Raw genomic sequence first — 15,669 nt, forward strand, 5'->3', positions numbered from 1 at the left:
TCATCTCCATTCATCAGCTGTATCCATGTCCACCTCACCAAACACCTTTGGTGTGTGACACCAGTGCAGAAACACAGGTCAACTACTGATCAGAATACAATTTCTACCTTGAGAAGCTTTTCAAAGCATCTCCTTGGGCTGTCAGCATAATGAATTTCTTCAACCAGGAAGTCTTCAGGAAGGGGTCTCAATTGGCAAATGTTTAATCCGAGGTATTTGCTAATGTGGAGCAGCCATGTACTTGGGAAGATGAATTTTTAGATGAACTCAACAACATTGACCCCACTGAGAGTCACACCCCACCCATTCCCACACTGCATGACCTCAATGCCCCTGGCAGCCATGATTCAGATCTACATGACTCTGATCTGTCATTGGTCTCTCATGCTCCATCACCTGTTGCTGGCTTGGTCACTCATTTCAATCCCCCTCACTCTCGTCCAGCTAGTGTCACTGCTGCACAAGCTGATCTCAGTGCTCAAACTATTTCTGGTGCTTCTCATCAGTCATCCCCTTCTATCTCAATTGGGCAGCTGATTTCAAACAGTAGTGTTGAGGTGTCAGCGGTGTCACACACCAAAGGTGTTTGGTGAGGTGGACATGGATGTAGCTGATGAATGGAGGTGAAGACCATAGCCCTCATGCGAAGAAGGACAGCCAGCAATGTCGGCAGTCATCCCTCACACAAGAACAAGTTGTCAGTAGCAAAGAAAAGGAGGAGGCAGGTTAAGTGCCAATAAAGTTCTTAAGTGCCCGTGTACGGCATTCCAGTTTTCGACATATCTCCACCAATTCTGCAGACACTGAAACCATTCCCACTCGCTTGTAGTGCTCAGCCACGTGATCCTACATTCCAAGATTGGAAAGGATTTGTGCACTCCACACATTTCTACAGCACTCCCTCCAAAAGACGCTCATTTCGCTAATTCTTCTGATATGGCTGCCTCCACATCAGTCATTTCGCTTGTCCCCTTTGCTAGGGACCATGACTACATATATCTACCAGGAGTTCCTACCAGCTTCCATCCTGAAGCATCCTGGTACATCCCACCCTCATCTGCCCCCTCTCAGCCCATCCAGCTTGGACAGCATGTTCTTTTTGTCAGTATGACCTCCAGGAGGACGTTCTTTGGTCACCTCAGGTCTGTCATTTGCTTGGAAAGGTCTTATGTGGTCATTTCAGTCTCTCCAGTCCAAGAAGCATATGGATCCTTCCTCCCTGCCCCCTGCAATGTCTTCATACTGGTCTCATCCATCATTCTTCCAAAATTGTGACAGCTACAGTATAATCTACTGTTCTCCACTCTCCCTGATCACATCCATGATGAGTATGATGCACATCTTGCCTCCTTGTTGCAAGATACAGCAGAAGATGCTCCCCCTTCATCCTCTCTTCCAACAGAGCCTCGTTCATGAAGTTTTTATTTGCTTCACTGAGAGGATGGTTTGGGGGGGGAAAGTTGCGATCCCCTATGCTCCTGTCACCCCACAGACCCCCAAAGCTTGACCCCTGTTGACATCTGACTCACCCTGTCCGCTTTTGGATGTACTATATCGGCATCAGATCAGCGCTGCCTCTCTGTCATCCCACTTTGGCCTAGAAGTGATCTCTTCGAGATGTGACATGCACAGCCTCCCCCTAATGTGATTCCAGTGCACTTTCCCAGTTCCTGACATTGCTTGACTCATACTGTGACATTCTGACTGTCTTTGACTCACCTATTGCCAATACTTACCAATCTTTTGACTTTGCTTACTGATTCTTCGCTTTTTGGCTTACTTATCCTTACCAGTGCTTACCAATGCTTTCCAAGACGATTACCCATCGCTTACATTCCTTACTCATCAGTTACCAATCACTTACCAAGTGTTTGCACCTTGTTTTCCATAGGCAACACCCCTGTACTGTATATAAGTCACTGTACTTAGGTAGCAAAAAAAAAAAAGACATCAGAGAGCCCCTCTTGCTCGCAATTTATCATCTCTCAGTAAATCATTCATCAGCTTCGATAGTTGAGACTTTATTAAGGGTCTAGCTATCATCTACTTTGCTTATCATCATCTATCATCCATATACTTCGCTCCAAGCCCTCCCTGAGCTCAGTACAGCTTAGGACATCGAATTAAGTCACCATCCATCCTTCTGTAGGCTGACAGCAGTCTACCCTGTCGCTTTCTATCACATTCTTGCTCCCTCTTCGTCAGGAGCACCCCCCCAACCCTCACCACTCATCTTTGAGTGTTGTAGCTCACAAAAACCCTCCCAAAGAACAGGTTCTACCATCTAGGTACTGCATAGGCACACCACCACTCGCTTTCATTGTCTTTTGTGTTGGTTTTGGTTGGTTTTCACCACTGAACCTCACTTTGACTCACAGCAGTGACCATTGCTGTTGGTCAGATGAATGTGTCTGGCCCAGCTGAGGCTGAAACATCTTGATCCTGATGAGCAATTCCAGTCATGAGTCACCAGTGCAGCTCAGCCGCTCAAAAGGTGATTCCAGCCATTCCTGAGGTGGTTCCCAAGGGTCTTACAACTGATATTCATGCTACTGAACCAGGTCTGGAACCCACCCACCATGGTTGCTGTGCTACTGCTACAAGGTCCTCAAAACCAAAGAAGATGAAGGTTTGAATTAATAGCAGTACCAGGTGTCACTTATGTGCTGGGTTTCTATATGTTCTATGGTCTTTGATTTAGCTTGCATCCCATTATATTAGATGCAATTCATGTTTCAAGGTCACATAGATCTACTTGTAATATGTTCATTCACTGCAATCATACATTGTCACTGTCATCCTCTGGAATTACCTGATCTGATTTCTTTGAAGTCATTCAAACTCTGCTGGCTATATTATAAGTGACTCACCCCTCTTCTCATGCCCTGTTGTCTCCCACATTGTTGTCCTGGTTCATTGCATTGTCATATGGTGTTGTCACTGTTATCCACCCTGTCGTGCTCATTCATTGTTGTCTGTTGCCTGGGGAGTGGGTTTGAGGGTCAAGGTATGTTTCCCCCATGACACTATTATTACTTCTGACATTAACTTTTTTCAAGGTTCCAAACAACTTGTGACAGCGTTGTGTGTTGACACCAGTTCCATTGTCCTATTGCTCAACACTATGAATGCCTCTTGTGCAACACTTATTCTATCTTCCTCATCTCATCACCCCATATCGCTGCTCCCAATGGTTCACTAATCTCATAAGTATTTTAATTACCCTGTAAGCTATGATCTGATGGTTGTTGACAGCATATGCATTTGCTTTTGTCCTTGTGTCATCATCACAATGACCCCCATACTTACATTGAGCTGCTGTCCTTTCCTCCCCTTACTGCTCTTAGTCACTCATTGTCTGCTTCACATGTCCACTCGCACCACTGGCATTATTAGGTAGAACTCTCCAATTATTACTACCACTCATCTATACATCAATAAGTAGTGATTTCCAAATGGAATTTTAACCATCATCATGAGTGTACCAAGGCAAAATGAAATAACAATGGATCATCAAAATATTAATAAATAATAATGGTTAGTATACATTGTGATGAGTTCCACTGGTATTGCTATGGGTTCTTCGCCATTGTCATGCCATTATAAGTACTTATTAGGCTGCAGCAATATAATACCATGATTAGGTAAAATAATGAGTTATCAAAAGTCATAATCATGAGATGACATATGATTTCAACTGCATGTTCATGGAAAGTGGGTGGCATTACAAGTCATTAAAAGGCAGTGTGGGAAATCCGCTCCTATTAAGGTATGCTAATGACTTGTCATGGATCTAGGAAATTTGCAACACCATAACTGGCACACCAAACTCCCAGATGCTCAAATGGTGCTCAACTCACATGTACACTTGTCCCACAACCAGATGCCATATTCACTCATGTATGGTTTTGATCCCACCCCCTATCCAACCAGGCAACCCCTGCAAGGAATGTTAGCAGAGGACCAACTCAAGCAGCTGGCCACCAATCAGGATGCCATGATAATCATGCATAGGGAAGCACAGGAGTTAATGAAGAAGTGATCAAAGGGGAACTATATGGAGTTCTCTGTAGGAGATAAGGTTTGGTTGGATGCCTCTAACCTAAAAAGGGAAGTTCCATCAAAGAAGCTTGCACCTCAATGCCATGGCCCATTTGTAATTTCTGAATGGATCAGCCCCATCACTTACAAGCTTGAACTCCCCAAGATGTGGTGAATACATCCTGTGTTCCACACATCCAAACTTACTCCTTTCATCAAAACAGCAGAGTATGGCCCAGCACAACCCCTGCCCCCACCAGAACTGGTAGGAGACAAGAACAAATGGGAAGTCAAGGCTATACTTAAGCACAAACATGCCCACAAGGTCAAATCATCATTGAAACAGACCAGGTTACACCCTCAGCAAAAATACCTCTACCTTGTCAAGTGGCTTGGTTACCCACACTCCCAAAACAGCTGGGGGAGTGAGGACAACCTTATAAATGCCCAAGAGGTTTTGGGTGAGTACAGACACATTCACAACCTCTGAACTGCAATGTCCTACACCCCCAACACTGAGAACCCTGGCTCTGACTACTTCAACAATGACTTCCATGCTGACATCAATGAACCATATGACCCATCCCATCCCTACTTCAGTTGCTATGCCAGAACCCCTCCACATCTCTCCCAACCACCTGTATGCTCCCCTGGAGTGCTATGCACCACATCCCCTGCAGTATCCACCCACTCCTCACATGGTGGTGCCTACCAACCCCTTCATGACTCCATTGCCTCTGCCACACACCTGTATCTGTACCCCATCATCTGCTCAGCTCCCACAACTCAGTGAGCCCATAAGGACACCTGTAAGGGAAAGTCCAAGGTCCTCAGGCATTCGAAGGGGGGGTGAGGTTACACTGCACTCACATTTCCTTCCTTTTATAGACTTTGTATGTTGCCACTCATCATGCTTTCAAGTGACAATGTTCTGCTGCCTGTGAGCCACCTCTGGTCTTGCATTCTCTTAGTATGTTTCCTTTTATGGTATCCCCCTGTTTACCCTGTGTTGTACTATAGCCAGACATTGCATCCATTCCCCCTTCCTTCTGTGCTCTGCTGGTGGCCCTGATCCATGCAGTCATGTGACATGGTTAACCTGTCCACCCTGGGTGACCCATTTACACCTATGACATCATGCACATGTAAACCCTCACACTCATTTGAACCCTCATGTACATTTATTCCCTCTTTGCACATTTAACCCCATGTCTGCAGTCCATTCACCCATGTGCCCTCACAAGAGTGACTTGGTCCTGCCTTATACAATACACAGGTGAATGTTTAGTTGCTTTTGAATGTTTGTTCTGCAGGTACTGTACATATGTATATAAACCCACAGGTATTGTACCAGCTCCTCATTCAAAATCTACTTTGCAACTGCACTTAACCCTGCTCACTGTACCTCTGGGACTTGACAGTGTGATTTTGCTTGGCCAAGACTAGTGCTCCATTCACTAGTGAAGTTAAATTACACATCACTTCTCATGCAGTCATGTGCTTGTACTTCAGTATTCAATTCATGATGTGATATGAATCATTGGCTTAACAGGATCACTAGGAATGAGTTATTTGGTCATATAAGACTAAAGAAAAAATCCAGTGCCAGATAGAAGGCCAGGAATGTGCAACCTGGTAGCTCAGAAGCATATCCCTCATGGTATGTGGAGTGAGAGAGGGTTTAGCTTCACCCTGACCTCTATACCAGTTTCCCCTTCACAGAAATGCACTAGTTAATGGGTGATTGGTTTGTTTATGATAGGAACAGCACTTCAGAACATGATGGACAAACCAGTCCCCTCTCAACCAATGCACTTCTAGCACAGGGACAGTGGTATGGAAGTTAGGGCAAGACAAAATCTGCTTTACCCCTGGGTGTCATCAGAAGGATATGCTACTGAACTGCCATGGAGCAGAATCCTGTGCTTCCATCTGGCCCTGAATATTGCCTTTGGTCACATATGACCAAATAATCCTTCCCCAGTCATCTACAGTTCAGATCAGAGCAAGATCTAGTGAACCCCCTTATGGTGCTCAGAACACAAGGAGGTTTTGTCTCACCCCAACTTCCATACCAGTGTTCCTTTGCCGGAAATGCATTGGTTGAGAGGGGACTGGTTTGTCCATCATGTTCTGAAGTGCCAGATTGACCTCCATAACATTTTCAGCCTTCCAAGTACTGATTAGTCCCAAAACACATCAGGCATGGGGGGGAAACAGTCCAGGAAATGACTGGCAGCAGGTTTTTTAAGGCACTGATGGTTCTGAGAGCATGTTATACTGATGGCACTGTGGTGGCCACCAGTATTTGATAAGAATTCCTTGAGAAAATGACCATGTGAGCTAGAGAGATGATTTCATGAGTTGTGGTAAAAGAGGGAGGGTTAATGGTACAAGTCCAATGTTTGTCATTGTTTACATGCTGACAAATCATCTGGATGATCATGTGGTTTATTATGTAATCATATTTTCCCATCCTTCATGCCCTCAATCCCATCAAAAGGTCACTTTTCACTATTTTACCAGTCAGGGACAAAAGCATTGCAATGCACTTTTTGGAAAGAATAGGGTGTATCTCAGTATGTATTGCTTCATTTTGGCTTAACCTTAGTGCTCCAGAAAGCTTAGAGTCACCCCTTTCCATTGGTGTAAGTATCACAATTATCCATGCAGAATAGCCCAAGCTACATCAGCAACAAGTCACACCTCACAAACATTGCAATGCTTTTGTCCCTCACTGTATATCCTTCACCACATAGGAATATTGTTCCATCTCCAAGTTGTACCTGAAGTGCCTTCAAGATTTCAATAATGCCACTAAGGAGGTTGGTGTCTTACCAGCCATATGTTCTAAGATAAATGCCATTGGCCAGTGTGTGCTTCCATACATCAAGGTGCATCATAACTAATTCTATAAGTAGTGTTCACTCAGGTGCTGGTGCACTCATGACAGAGTCCCAGTGCAAGGTTTTGGCATGCATCATTGTGGCTGCAATCAAGGAACATCAGGATGAGTCAACAACAGAGGATGAGTCAGATTGAGGTTAGACCATAGCTACCACTTGCCCACTACTGTACATGTGTTGTCTTTGAAATATACTTTGAAATATACTGCCTTTTGGTGCAATTGGGGTGTGGAGTGATGTATATGCTATGTTACCTGGGGTTCAGTATAGCAAAGTGATAGATGGTATGTTCTACTAGATACAGTGGCTCAAAAAACTGTCCACATGTTTGTATGTTTTACATTAGTTATGACTAAATGCTTGGTAAGTAATGAGTAAGGACTGAGTAATCATGATGAGTAAGCAAGAAATGAAAAGTAAGCAAGCAAAGAAGATTGGTAAGTATTGGCAATGAACAAGTTAAGGACAGTCAAAATATCACAGAATGAGTCAAATAGAGTCAGAAACTGAGTAAGCACACTGATATCACATTAGGGGGTGGTGATGCAAGTCAGATCTTGGCAGAGACATCACTAGATCCAAAGATGGCATGACAGAACGATGGTGTTTCCAGATAGGGAAGTATTAATTCCAGAATTGAAGGGCATGAGTCAGGCATCAAAGGGGCTAGGGTGTTGGGGGTCTGTGGGGCAATGGGAGCATATGTGATTGCATCTCCCACCCCTTCATCTGCTCAGTAAAGTTAACAAAAGCTTCATGGACAGGGCTCTGATGGAGGAGGAGAAGGGGGGACATCCTCTGCTGAATCTTGCAGTAAGAAGGCAAGATGCACATCATACTTGTCATGGATGCAATCAGGGAGCACTGCAAGCATTTCAAACTTTTTCATGACCAAACATGTTGAAAAAATTTGAAGGAAGAGATACCATGTTATAATGGATGTTATCAGAGGCAAAATCCAAAAATAATATTTCATTTTCTTTGCTTTCTCCACCAGCAAACATAAATTGACAGTAATTGTCATTAGACTAGAAGCTAATGGTCATTACCATCAATTAATGTTTATAGGTGGGACATGCAAAGAAAATAAATTATTAATTTTGGATTTTTTGTTTGAAAACATCCAAAATCACATTGTATCTCTTCTTTCAATTTTTTTCAACATGTTCTGTCATGAAAAATTGTGAAATGCTTGCAGTGGAGGCTGGAGAACAGTAGATTATGCTGCAGCTGTCACAACATGGGGAGAATGATGGACAAGATTGGGATAAAGACAGTGCAGGGAGCATGGAGGAACAATCCAAATGCTTCATCAACTAGGGAGACTGAAATGACCACATAAGACCTTTCTAACTGAGTGACAGACCTGAGGCAACCAAAAAATGTCCTTCTGGAAGTCATACTGATGAGGGGAACATGCTGACCAAGCTGCATGGGATGAGATGGGGCCGACAATGATGGGATGAACCAGGGGGCTTCAGGACAGAAGCTGGTGGGAATGACTGGCAGATATATGTAGCCACTGTCTCTGGCAAATGAGACAAGTGAGATGATCAATGAAGAGGTGGCCATTATTGATGGACTTCACAAAATGAGTGTCTGAGGGATGGAGTGCTGTAGAAATGTGTAGGGTGTGAGGATCCTCTCCAAATTTGGAAGGCAGAATTGCATGGCTGAGCACATTAAGCAAGTGTGAGAATGGAGTCAATATCTTTGGAAATGGTGGAGATATGATGAAAACTGGAATGCCATACATGGGCACTAAAAACTTTTAATGCATGCTTAACTCACTTCCTCTTTTCTCTTTAGCACTGATGAGTCATTCTTGTGTGAAGGATGACTGCTTACATCCAGCAGTCTTTCTACACATGAGGCCTTCAGTCTTCATCTGCATTCATGGACATTGCACACAACTTGTTGACAAGTTAGGCAGAGTCAGCTGTAACCATGTCCACAACACCTTTGGTGTGTGACAGTGCCTTTCTGCCATTAGGTGGTTAATCATCAGCTCCAGTGGGGTGGCAGAACTGTTCACCTCTCATGGCTGTACTCCTCCCATGCTCAGGACTCCATGCATAGTATCTACTCTGATACATCAGTAAATCACTTTGAGCTGTGGAGCTCTCCACAGTGCTCCATAATACACAGAGTCCCCTAGCTAGGTCCAGGCTGGACAGATGCACCCAACAACACTTTTTGCTATGGCTAGTTGCCTGTTACTATGGAATGGTCACATTGTCATGGAACTTTGTCCAGTATCTTACTTACTATGGATTGCTATGGAACTTTCATGCTTAGATATCACTGTACAAAACTGGCCAGACTGTATTCTCCTTGGGGTGTTGTCCAGTACTCCCCATCTCAATGTTTACTTTGCAAACATGTGATCACTCCACAACTAGGAACAGTTCACAGCAGGTATGACAGGAACAGGAGCATTGGCATCAATTGCATACTACATGTAATGACAGGTACAACAGGACTAGGTATTATGAAATCAATCAAGGACTGCCTGAATGTGCTGGTACCTCTCTACATTTGAATCAACCTCTTTCAGTGCAGCCCTGATACAAGGTGTCAGCATGAGCACATCAGCCACCCCAGTACTTACCATCCTTCCTTCACCCACTGAGAAAGCTGATCACACAACCTCACACCATGATAGGGATTATGAAGGATGTCATTCAGCACCTTCATCATGCCATGGAAAATGGAAATGTAAGCCTTGCCAGAGAATTGAGGCATTGTCTTTCCTGTGCCATTCTTCACAAATCCATCCAACACACAATGATACTGTGAGAAAAGTTTGAGTTGCAGTGACTCAGGGTGTAAAATAACTCACTGCAGCTGCTATGAGAGCCAGACAGGAAAGGGGAACTGAATTGTTGAAGGACTCAGGATGCTTATCCACAATTCAATAGGTCCCAGTATAGTAGAATTGTATGACAGCTTCCTTGATGGTGGGGTGAGTGAAATTCCTGGTTTTTCCCTGATAAACCAATCTGTTAGTAGTGCAGACAAGAAACCATGTGAATGTACATTCTTGTCAAAACTATCTCACAGGAAAAGCAAGTTGTCAAGGAGCTTTGTGGCAGTGGTCTCTATCCATTGTACACAAACCCATGGTGCAACATCAGAAGGAGGGATAAGGTTGAATGCAGATGGCATGGTTGCCAGTGTAACTGACTTCAATTCCAAATGCCAGGTAGATATATCATCAAGGAGCTACTGGTGGTATGTCAGTAGCTGTAACCAAAAGATGGGACTACTTATGAGGCATGCCATATCTTGCTTGTGGTCAGGCCAGTAACCTATAAAGTTAGGATAATGAGACATGTATAAAGTGAAAATATTGTTACTCATCATCTTCAAATTGCACACTGCATTGATTCCACTCAATGATGACAGTGATGAGCACCTCCATTATGGAGAGGTTGAAGTCATGAGATTTCGATGGGAACAGGTTAGAAAGTGGATGTGCAGCCCTGCATTCTTGCTTAGCATCTTTGAGACAGTCCTTCCATACTGCCTTGTAAAATCTCAGTTGTGAAGGCAATGGGCCCTCATCCTTAGCTTTCTTGGAGTTACAAGGGGCTCTGGTGCGCTGAGATACTTCGTTGACTGAGTCATGCACAAGGGTCAGAAGATCATGATCAGGAACAGAAGGACAGCTGTTAGTGTGATGGTGGCATTCAAGAATGTCGATGACAGCACCATGTTGGGAACCCTAAAATAACAATCTGAATAAATAAAGCTAGCAGGAATGGCATTTTCATACCTCTGGCTGAGCCTTGTCCTTGGATTGTAAGCTTCACAGAGCCACATCATCATCCTCATCACATGAGTACTGAAACTTGTGGTCAGGGGGTAAGGAATTGTGGTGAATAGGATTGCTTGTCATCATTTCTTGGGAGAAGCCTAACAAAGAATGTTGAGCCAATACCATAATAACCTCTGACATGTACCAGGATGAGTTGATTGCCTAAGATTCTTTGCACCCCATCCAAATGCATTGTCCTCATCTTTGTTGGACTCATTGCCAGAGACCTCACCAGCCTCTGTGTCCAATGGGTTACTACTCAAGGACTCCAACTCCTCTTCTGAGGAGCCCTCTGATGACAGCTTCTCCAAACTCTTGTGGTGAATGTCAGCAGTTGCCAAAGTTTGTCTTGATGAGAGCAAGCTATCAAGGGAGGGGTCAATACAAGAGTCAGGGATGGTAGCAGGTGGCTGGTGGGGGATAAACCAAGACTGGTAGTTGGGCTGGGGTGTTGGCAGATGAGATGTATTACTGGGAACTTGGTCTCCCTGAATTGTGGCAATATAAGGATTATTGAGCACTTGAAGGTCAGGTTCCATCCTGGGAGGCATGATATGACCTGGCTGTTGAGCCAGAACACTGAAACCAAAGTGATGGGAGTCTGTGGGGTGCTGATGGAAGACAGGTGTTGCTACTGCTGTTGAAGACTGAGGGATGGGATTCTGAAATGAACATTGTATATCAGTATGAAAAGACACTCACTGGAGGCATATCAGCTGGGCTAGGACCATTCACAATGGGAGGCACATAGGGTGGTGGGGCAACATTGGACTTTGCAAGCAGTTAGCTTGATATTTGCAAATAACTAGAACTGACCTTCGGTTTTGCATTCTGGCCAGCACTGTGGCCCACACCCTTTTTCTGCTGAGTGGGCAGAGGTGCAAGAGGATTTACAATGGAATTGTTGGGGAGATCCATCAACTTTCTCACGAGGCACTTCTCCTTCTCAATGTAGCATGCACACAACACAAAGTCTTTCATGCAGAACAAGCTCTGGCTGCATGCATCACCCACAAATATGAATCGATGGCCAAGTTGTACAAGTACAAGGCAGGCAGTGGCGAGGTGAGAGTCCACAAAAAAGATATGGAGGTCAGCTCATTATGTGTAGCAATGAAAAAACACAGACTGGGGGAGCCTACTTTTGATGTTGGTGTTCTGGCTGGTGAGCTGCAGCCATCTCTCAAGTCCAATGGTATGCTATGCTCACTCTTTTCTTTTGGGCCACTATTTTACTTATGCCAGATCTTGATAGGCACAGTTATTGAGCATGCTGGTAGTCAAATACTTGCCATTCATGTAGACTAGTACTATCCATTACTTTCCTGTACTTATTGAAAAATGCTGTATGTTATGTCTGTGTGTTGTTGCCTTCATGCATAGGAACAAAGTGTGTTAACTAGGTGTGTCTGTTCCCTTGTATGCTAGGTAGCTATTGGTCTTTGGATTGCTGGTATCACTGGTGTGGCTTACTCAGGTGCTATGAGTTGCTTGGATGCTGGCCACTAGTTTGGGCAAGTCTGGTGTAGTCTACTCTGGCACTATGAGTTGCTAGGATGCTTGACATTGCTTTGGACTAATATGGAATTGTGCAAATACTATGGGCAGCTATGAGTTACTAACACATTTTTGTGTTTTGCTGATGTATCATGGGCAAGTACTGGGAAGAGTTTCATTCTGAAACCAATTCCTGGACCAATGCCTTGACAGAAGCCAAGGAAGATGGGTGCATATGCTCTCCAACAGATTGGTGTGGTATGCAGAAATGGTTCAATATGATCATTTGGTTGGAGGGAAAACCTCCCATCTTGGAGGTGGGTTGCAAATCCTGCAAGTGTTGCCAGTCCTTGTAGGTCTAGCTTCACATCATATCTTTGCCTTAGTATAACTGACCACTCACAAGGGTCAGATCATGATACAAGGACATAACTGCTGAACATACAGTGATTTTGCATGTCTCATTGCTGGAAGCCTTTTCCTCCTACTGTTGCAGCATCCTTAAAATGGGAGTCTTCTCATGGCATCTAATCCCAACAGCAAAGTATATGTTGGACAAAAAACTGGAACCTTTGATGAAGGAGTATAGCTTGGACATGCAATATCTTCCATATGTCAACAAGTACCTGCAACCCTTGTGGGAGCATGTTGTGCAGCTGTCTTGTGCATCAGATAATAACTCAGAGTTGGAGTTGGATGAACTTCAAGTTCCTGATAACATCTTTGATGGTACACATGACCCTTGGATGGTACTAGGTATAACTGCATTGATGATTCACAGTAACCTTGTTAGCAAAAACAGTAATCTGCATGACCAGTACTGGCACAGAGATTTTTTGCTTGTTCTTCACACCTCCCTTAAATGCTTTGATATGCCCATGCTCCCCCAGTTGTCTTCTACAAGCATCAGGCTTTGCCATGAACTTGACTGGGACTATTCTGAAGAACATTTCTTTAGCAAGTCTAACATACATGATGATGATGACTAGGTCCCCTCTGACTGAGATGGCCAACAGCTGCACCTCAGCACTGTCATCTTCATTGATGTAGCAATGTTCCTTCAGAGCAATAACATTGATGTCTATCCCTGTCAGAAGTGCAGAGCTATCTGTATGAAGTCCTTTGCTGATGCATCACCATCCACAGGCTTTGATGTAATGGGTTCTGGCAATAATGACACACAGAGAGGACATGTTTCTCCATCATGGCAGGGATCCCTAGAAGCCAACATTCAGGAACCTGCAGGAATGGAGGCATTCACAGCTATGCTATGTAACCTGAGGCTTTTGAAAGATGAGGTGCAGTTGGGAGTGGTTGTGAAATTCCTTAAACTGGTCAGTCCACTATCATGTCTTGCATGATGCTTCCTCCTGACAAGGTTGACACCAGAGGAAGTACCTTAACTCCTGTGGTTTGGATGCATCCAATTGTTTCCACCATTCAGATGGTCACAATTGGCCATGTCTTGAGTATGTCACACTCCCTTGATTTGGAAGTGCCTCACAACTAATTAGGGATGCAAGGGAAAGCACCCTAAGACACATACTGGGAGATGGTGGTTCATTGAAGCCATCAAAGTCAGACAAGGTTGAGGCAATAAAGGATAAACTTCTTGATATGCTCAGTAAGTCAATGACAACAATCTTAGATCACCCATATGATCTGATGTACTCAGGGAAGCTCAAATTACACTACGAGTGGTTGCCTTGGTATACTCTCAAGAAAGACCTGGAGAAGCACAGGTTTGCACTGGTCAATTGGCTGGCTGGAGTTCTCCACAAATGTGGTGACAGAGGAATCCATGACCTGAGTGCTGTGGAAGTGAACAAACTCTACAAGGCTGTTACATGTCTGACAAAACTCACCATCTACATATTCATCACTGCCCACTCACATTGACAGGTATTTATGGCAAATCCCACTGCTATGTTTGCTCATTTCAATCATTTTATTTGTGTTGGTAGAGCCAGTAGACTGCACCTCAGTCATTGCATCAGGCTCAAAGTGCCCTATAGAAGAACATGATTCACACCCATCAAAAAGAATTAGGTTCAGGTCAATGAATAGTAAAGTCATGCAACAGAATTGAGATGAAGTGGCTGGTTCATGAGCATTTGCAGTTGTCATTGCCATCATCCTGTGTAATTATGTACATTTATTCCAAAAAATTTGCAGGTGGCTGTGCTTACAGCCACTGCAAATTTCGCTGACTAAGCGGAAGGTGTGTGTGTGTGAGAAAGTGAGGGTTGGGAGACTTCTGGGCTGTGCTCAACCCTTGCCCATACATCTGTACTCAATTCAATGCTACTGGAAGCCACTCTATGTCAGCCATGCAACTATTCATGAAATGAATGGGTATTCTGTGAAGAGACCTGCCCAAATTTGCTAGATGAGTGGTGTTCAGGCATGGGAAGCAGTCATGTGATCACACCTTGCATGTGGTGCTTGCACTTTGGGCTTGGCTGCATGCTTGCAAAAAAATTGGCATGGGCCACCCTCCCACCTGGGAAAATTTGCTTATCTGGCTGCAAATTTCCTGGTGCTAAGTCACTTAGCACACTTTACAATAGATTTTGCACTTTACAACCCATTCCTGATGCCAATTTCCCACTTTTTATTGGTTAAGAGCATAGATAAACACATGTAGGATGTGAACAGAGTTCCTCAGCACCCTCCCAAGCCATCCTGCCTGAGCCCTGACATTGTGATGCCCAGCAGGGCCCACCCCAAATGCTTGAACCCCCTCCCCACCCACCTGCCTGAGGGCGGCCTTTCCTTTTAAGGAAGTTCCCACGGCATCGCCACCTGCCAATTTTTCGAACTGTGTAGCTATAATGTTGCAAATTTCTTGGGCACATGATAAGAACCTTATAATACATGTTAAGGGCGGCTGTTCACACCCGTTATAAGCCATGCCAATGCCACCCATGTGTCATTGAAAGATTGCCAAAAATGGGTATGTGTACATAATATTTTACACATTTGCACTATATCTTAGATAAAATATCACATATTTGCTATAATCTAGCCAAACCTGACCATTATGGTGGCAAGTGGTCCATTACATGCTGCTTACAATGGGGGCATGTGACAATGGACCAAATAAATTTGCAACATAATGACATGAGGCTAAACAATAGCTGCCTTTTCTCGTTGAGTCCGGAAAGGGGTCCTGGTACGACGACCACTCGTTTAACTACAAGTGCTGGCTGCTTGCGTCTCCCGCAAACGTTTATGACTGGCCCAGACCGATCCCTAGACTTTCCTGTGGCGCACGTGGCGCAGGACTGATCCTGAAATCTCCATTGATGACACGCTGGCAATCAGGGCTGTAGTCTATCGGAGTTCCGGGGGGAGTCCAGCGGCTGTCTGATTTGGCGGAGCAGGCTGGAAAGACGCGCCTCG

General features: G+C 44.3%; 2 protein-coding genes across 2 annotated transcripts; one reads left to right on the forward strand and one right to left on the reverse strand.

Annotated features, from left to right (window-relative positions):
- Nucleotides 1-9,444: 9,444 nt before the first annotated feature.
- On the reverse strand, nt 9,445-11,748 carry F5J12DRAFT_787453 (uncharacterized protein; the record flags this gene model as incomplete). The annotated part of the gene is made up of 9 exons (XM_051743650.1): nt 9,445-9,511; nt 9,559-9,740; nt 9,790-9,824; nt 10,217-10,258; nt 10,329-10,674; nt 10,726-10,756; nt 10,900-11,429; nt 11,470-11,538; nt 11,584-11,748. The coding sequence occupies 9 exons, from the start codon at nt 11,746-11,748 to the stop codon at nt 9,445-9,447; spliced, it is 1,467 nt and encodes a 488-aa protein (XP_051594283.1).
- A 1,022-nt stretch (nt 11,749-12,770) lies between these two features.
- F5J12DRAFT_787454 (uncharacterized protein) lies at nt 12,771-14,163 on the forward strand (the record flags this gene model as incomplete). Its single annotated transcript, XM_051743651.1, has 5 exons — nt 12,771-13,020; nt 13,411-13,598; nt 13,654-13,733; nt 13,779-13,888; nt 13,913-14,163. The coding sequence occupies 5 exons, from the start codon at nt 12,771-12,773 to the stop codon at nt 14,161-14,163; spliced, it is 879 nt and encodes a 292-aa protein (XP_051594284.1).
- Nucleotides 14,164-15,669: the final 1,506 nt, after the last annotated feature.

Source organism: Pisolithus orientalis (assembly GCF_024613125.1).
Source record: "Pisolithus orientalis strain OTSU chromosome Unknown F5J12scaffold_112, whole genome shotgun sequence".
Classification (NCBI taxonomy): domain Eukaryota; kingdom Fungi; phylum Basidiomycota; class Agaricomycetes; order Boletales; family Pisolithaceae; genus Pisolithus; species Pisolithus orientalis.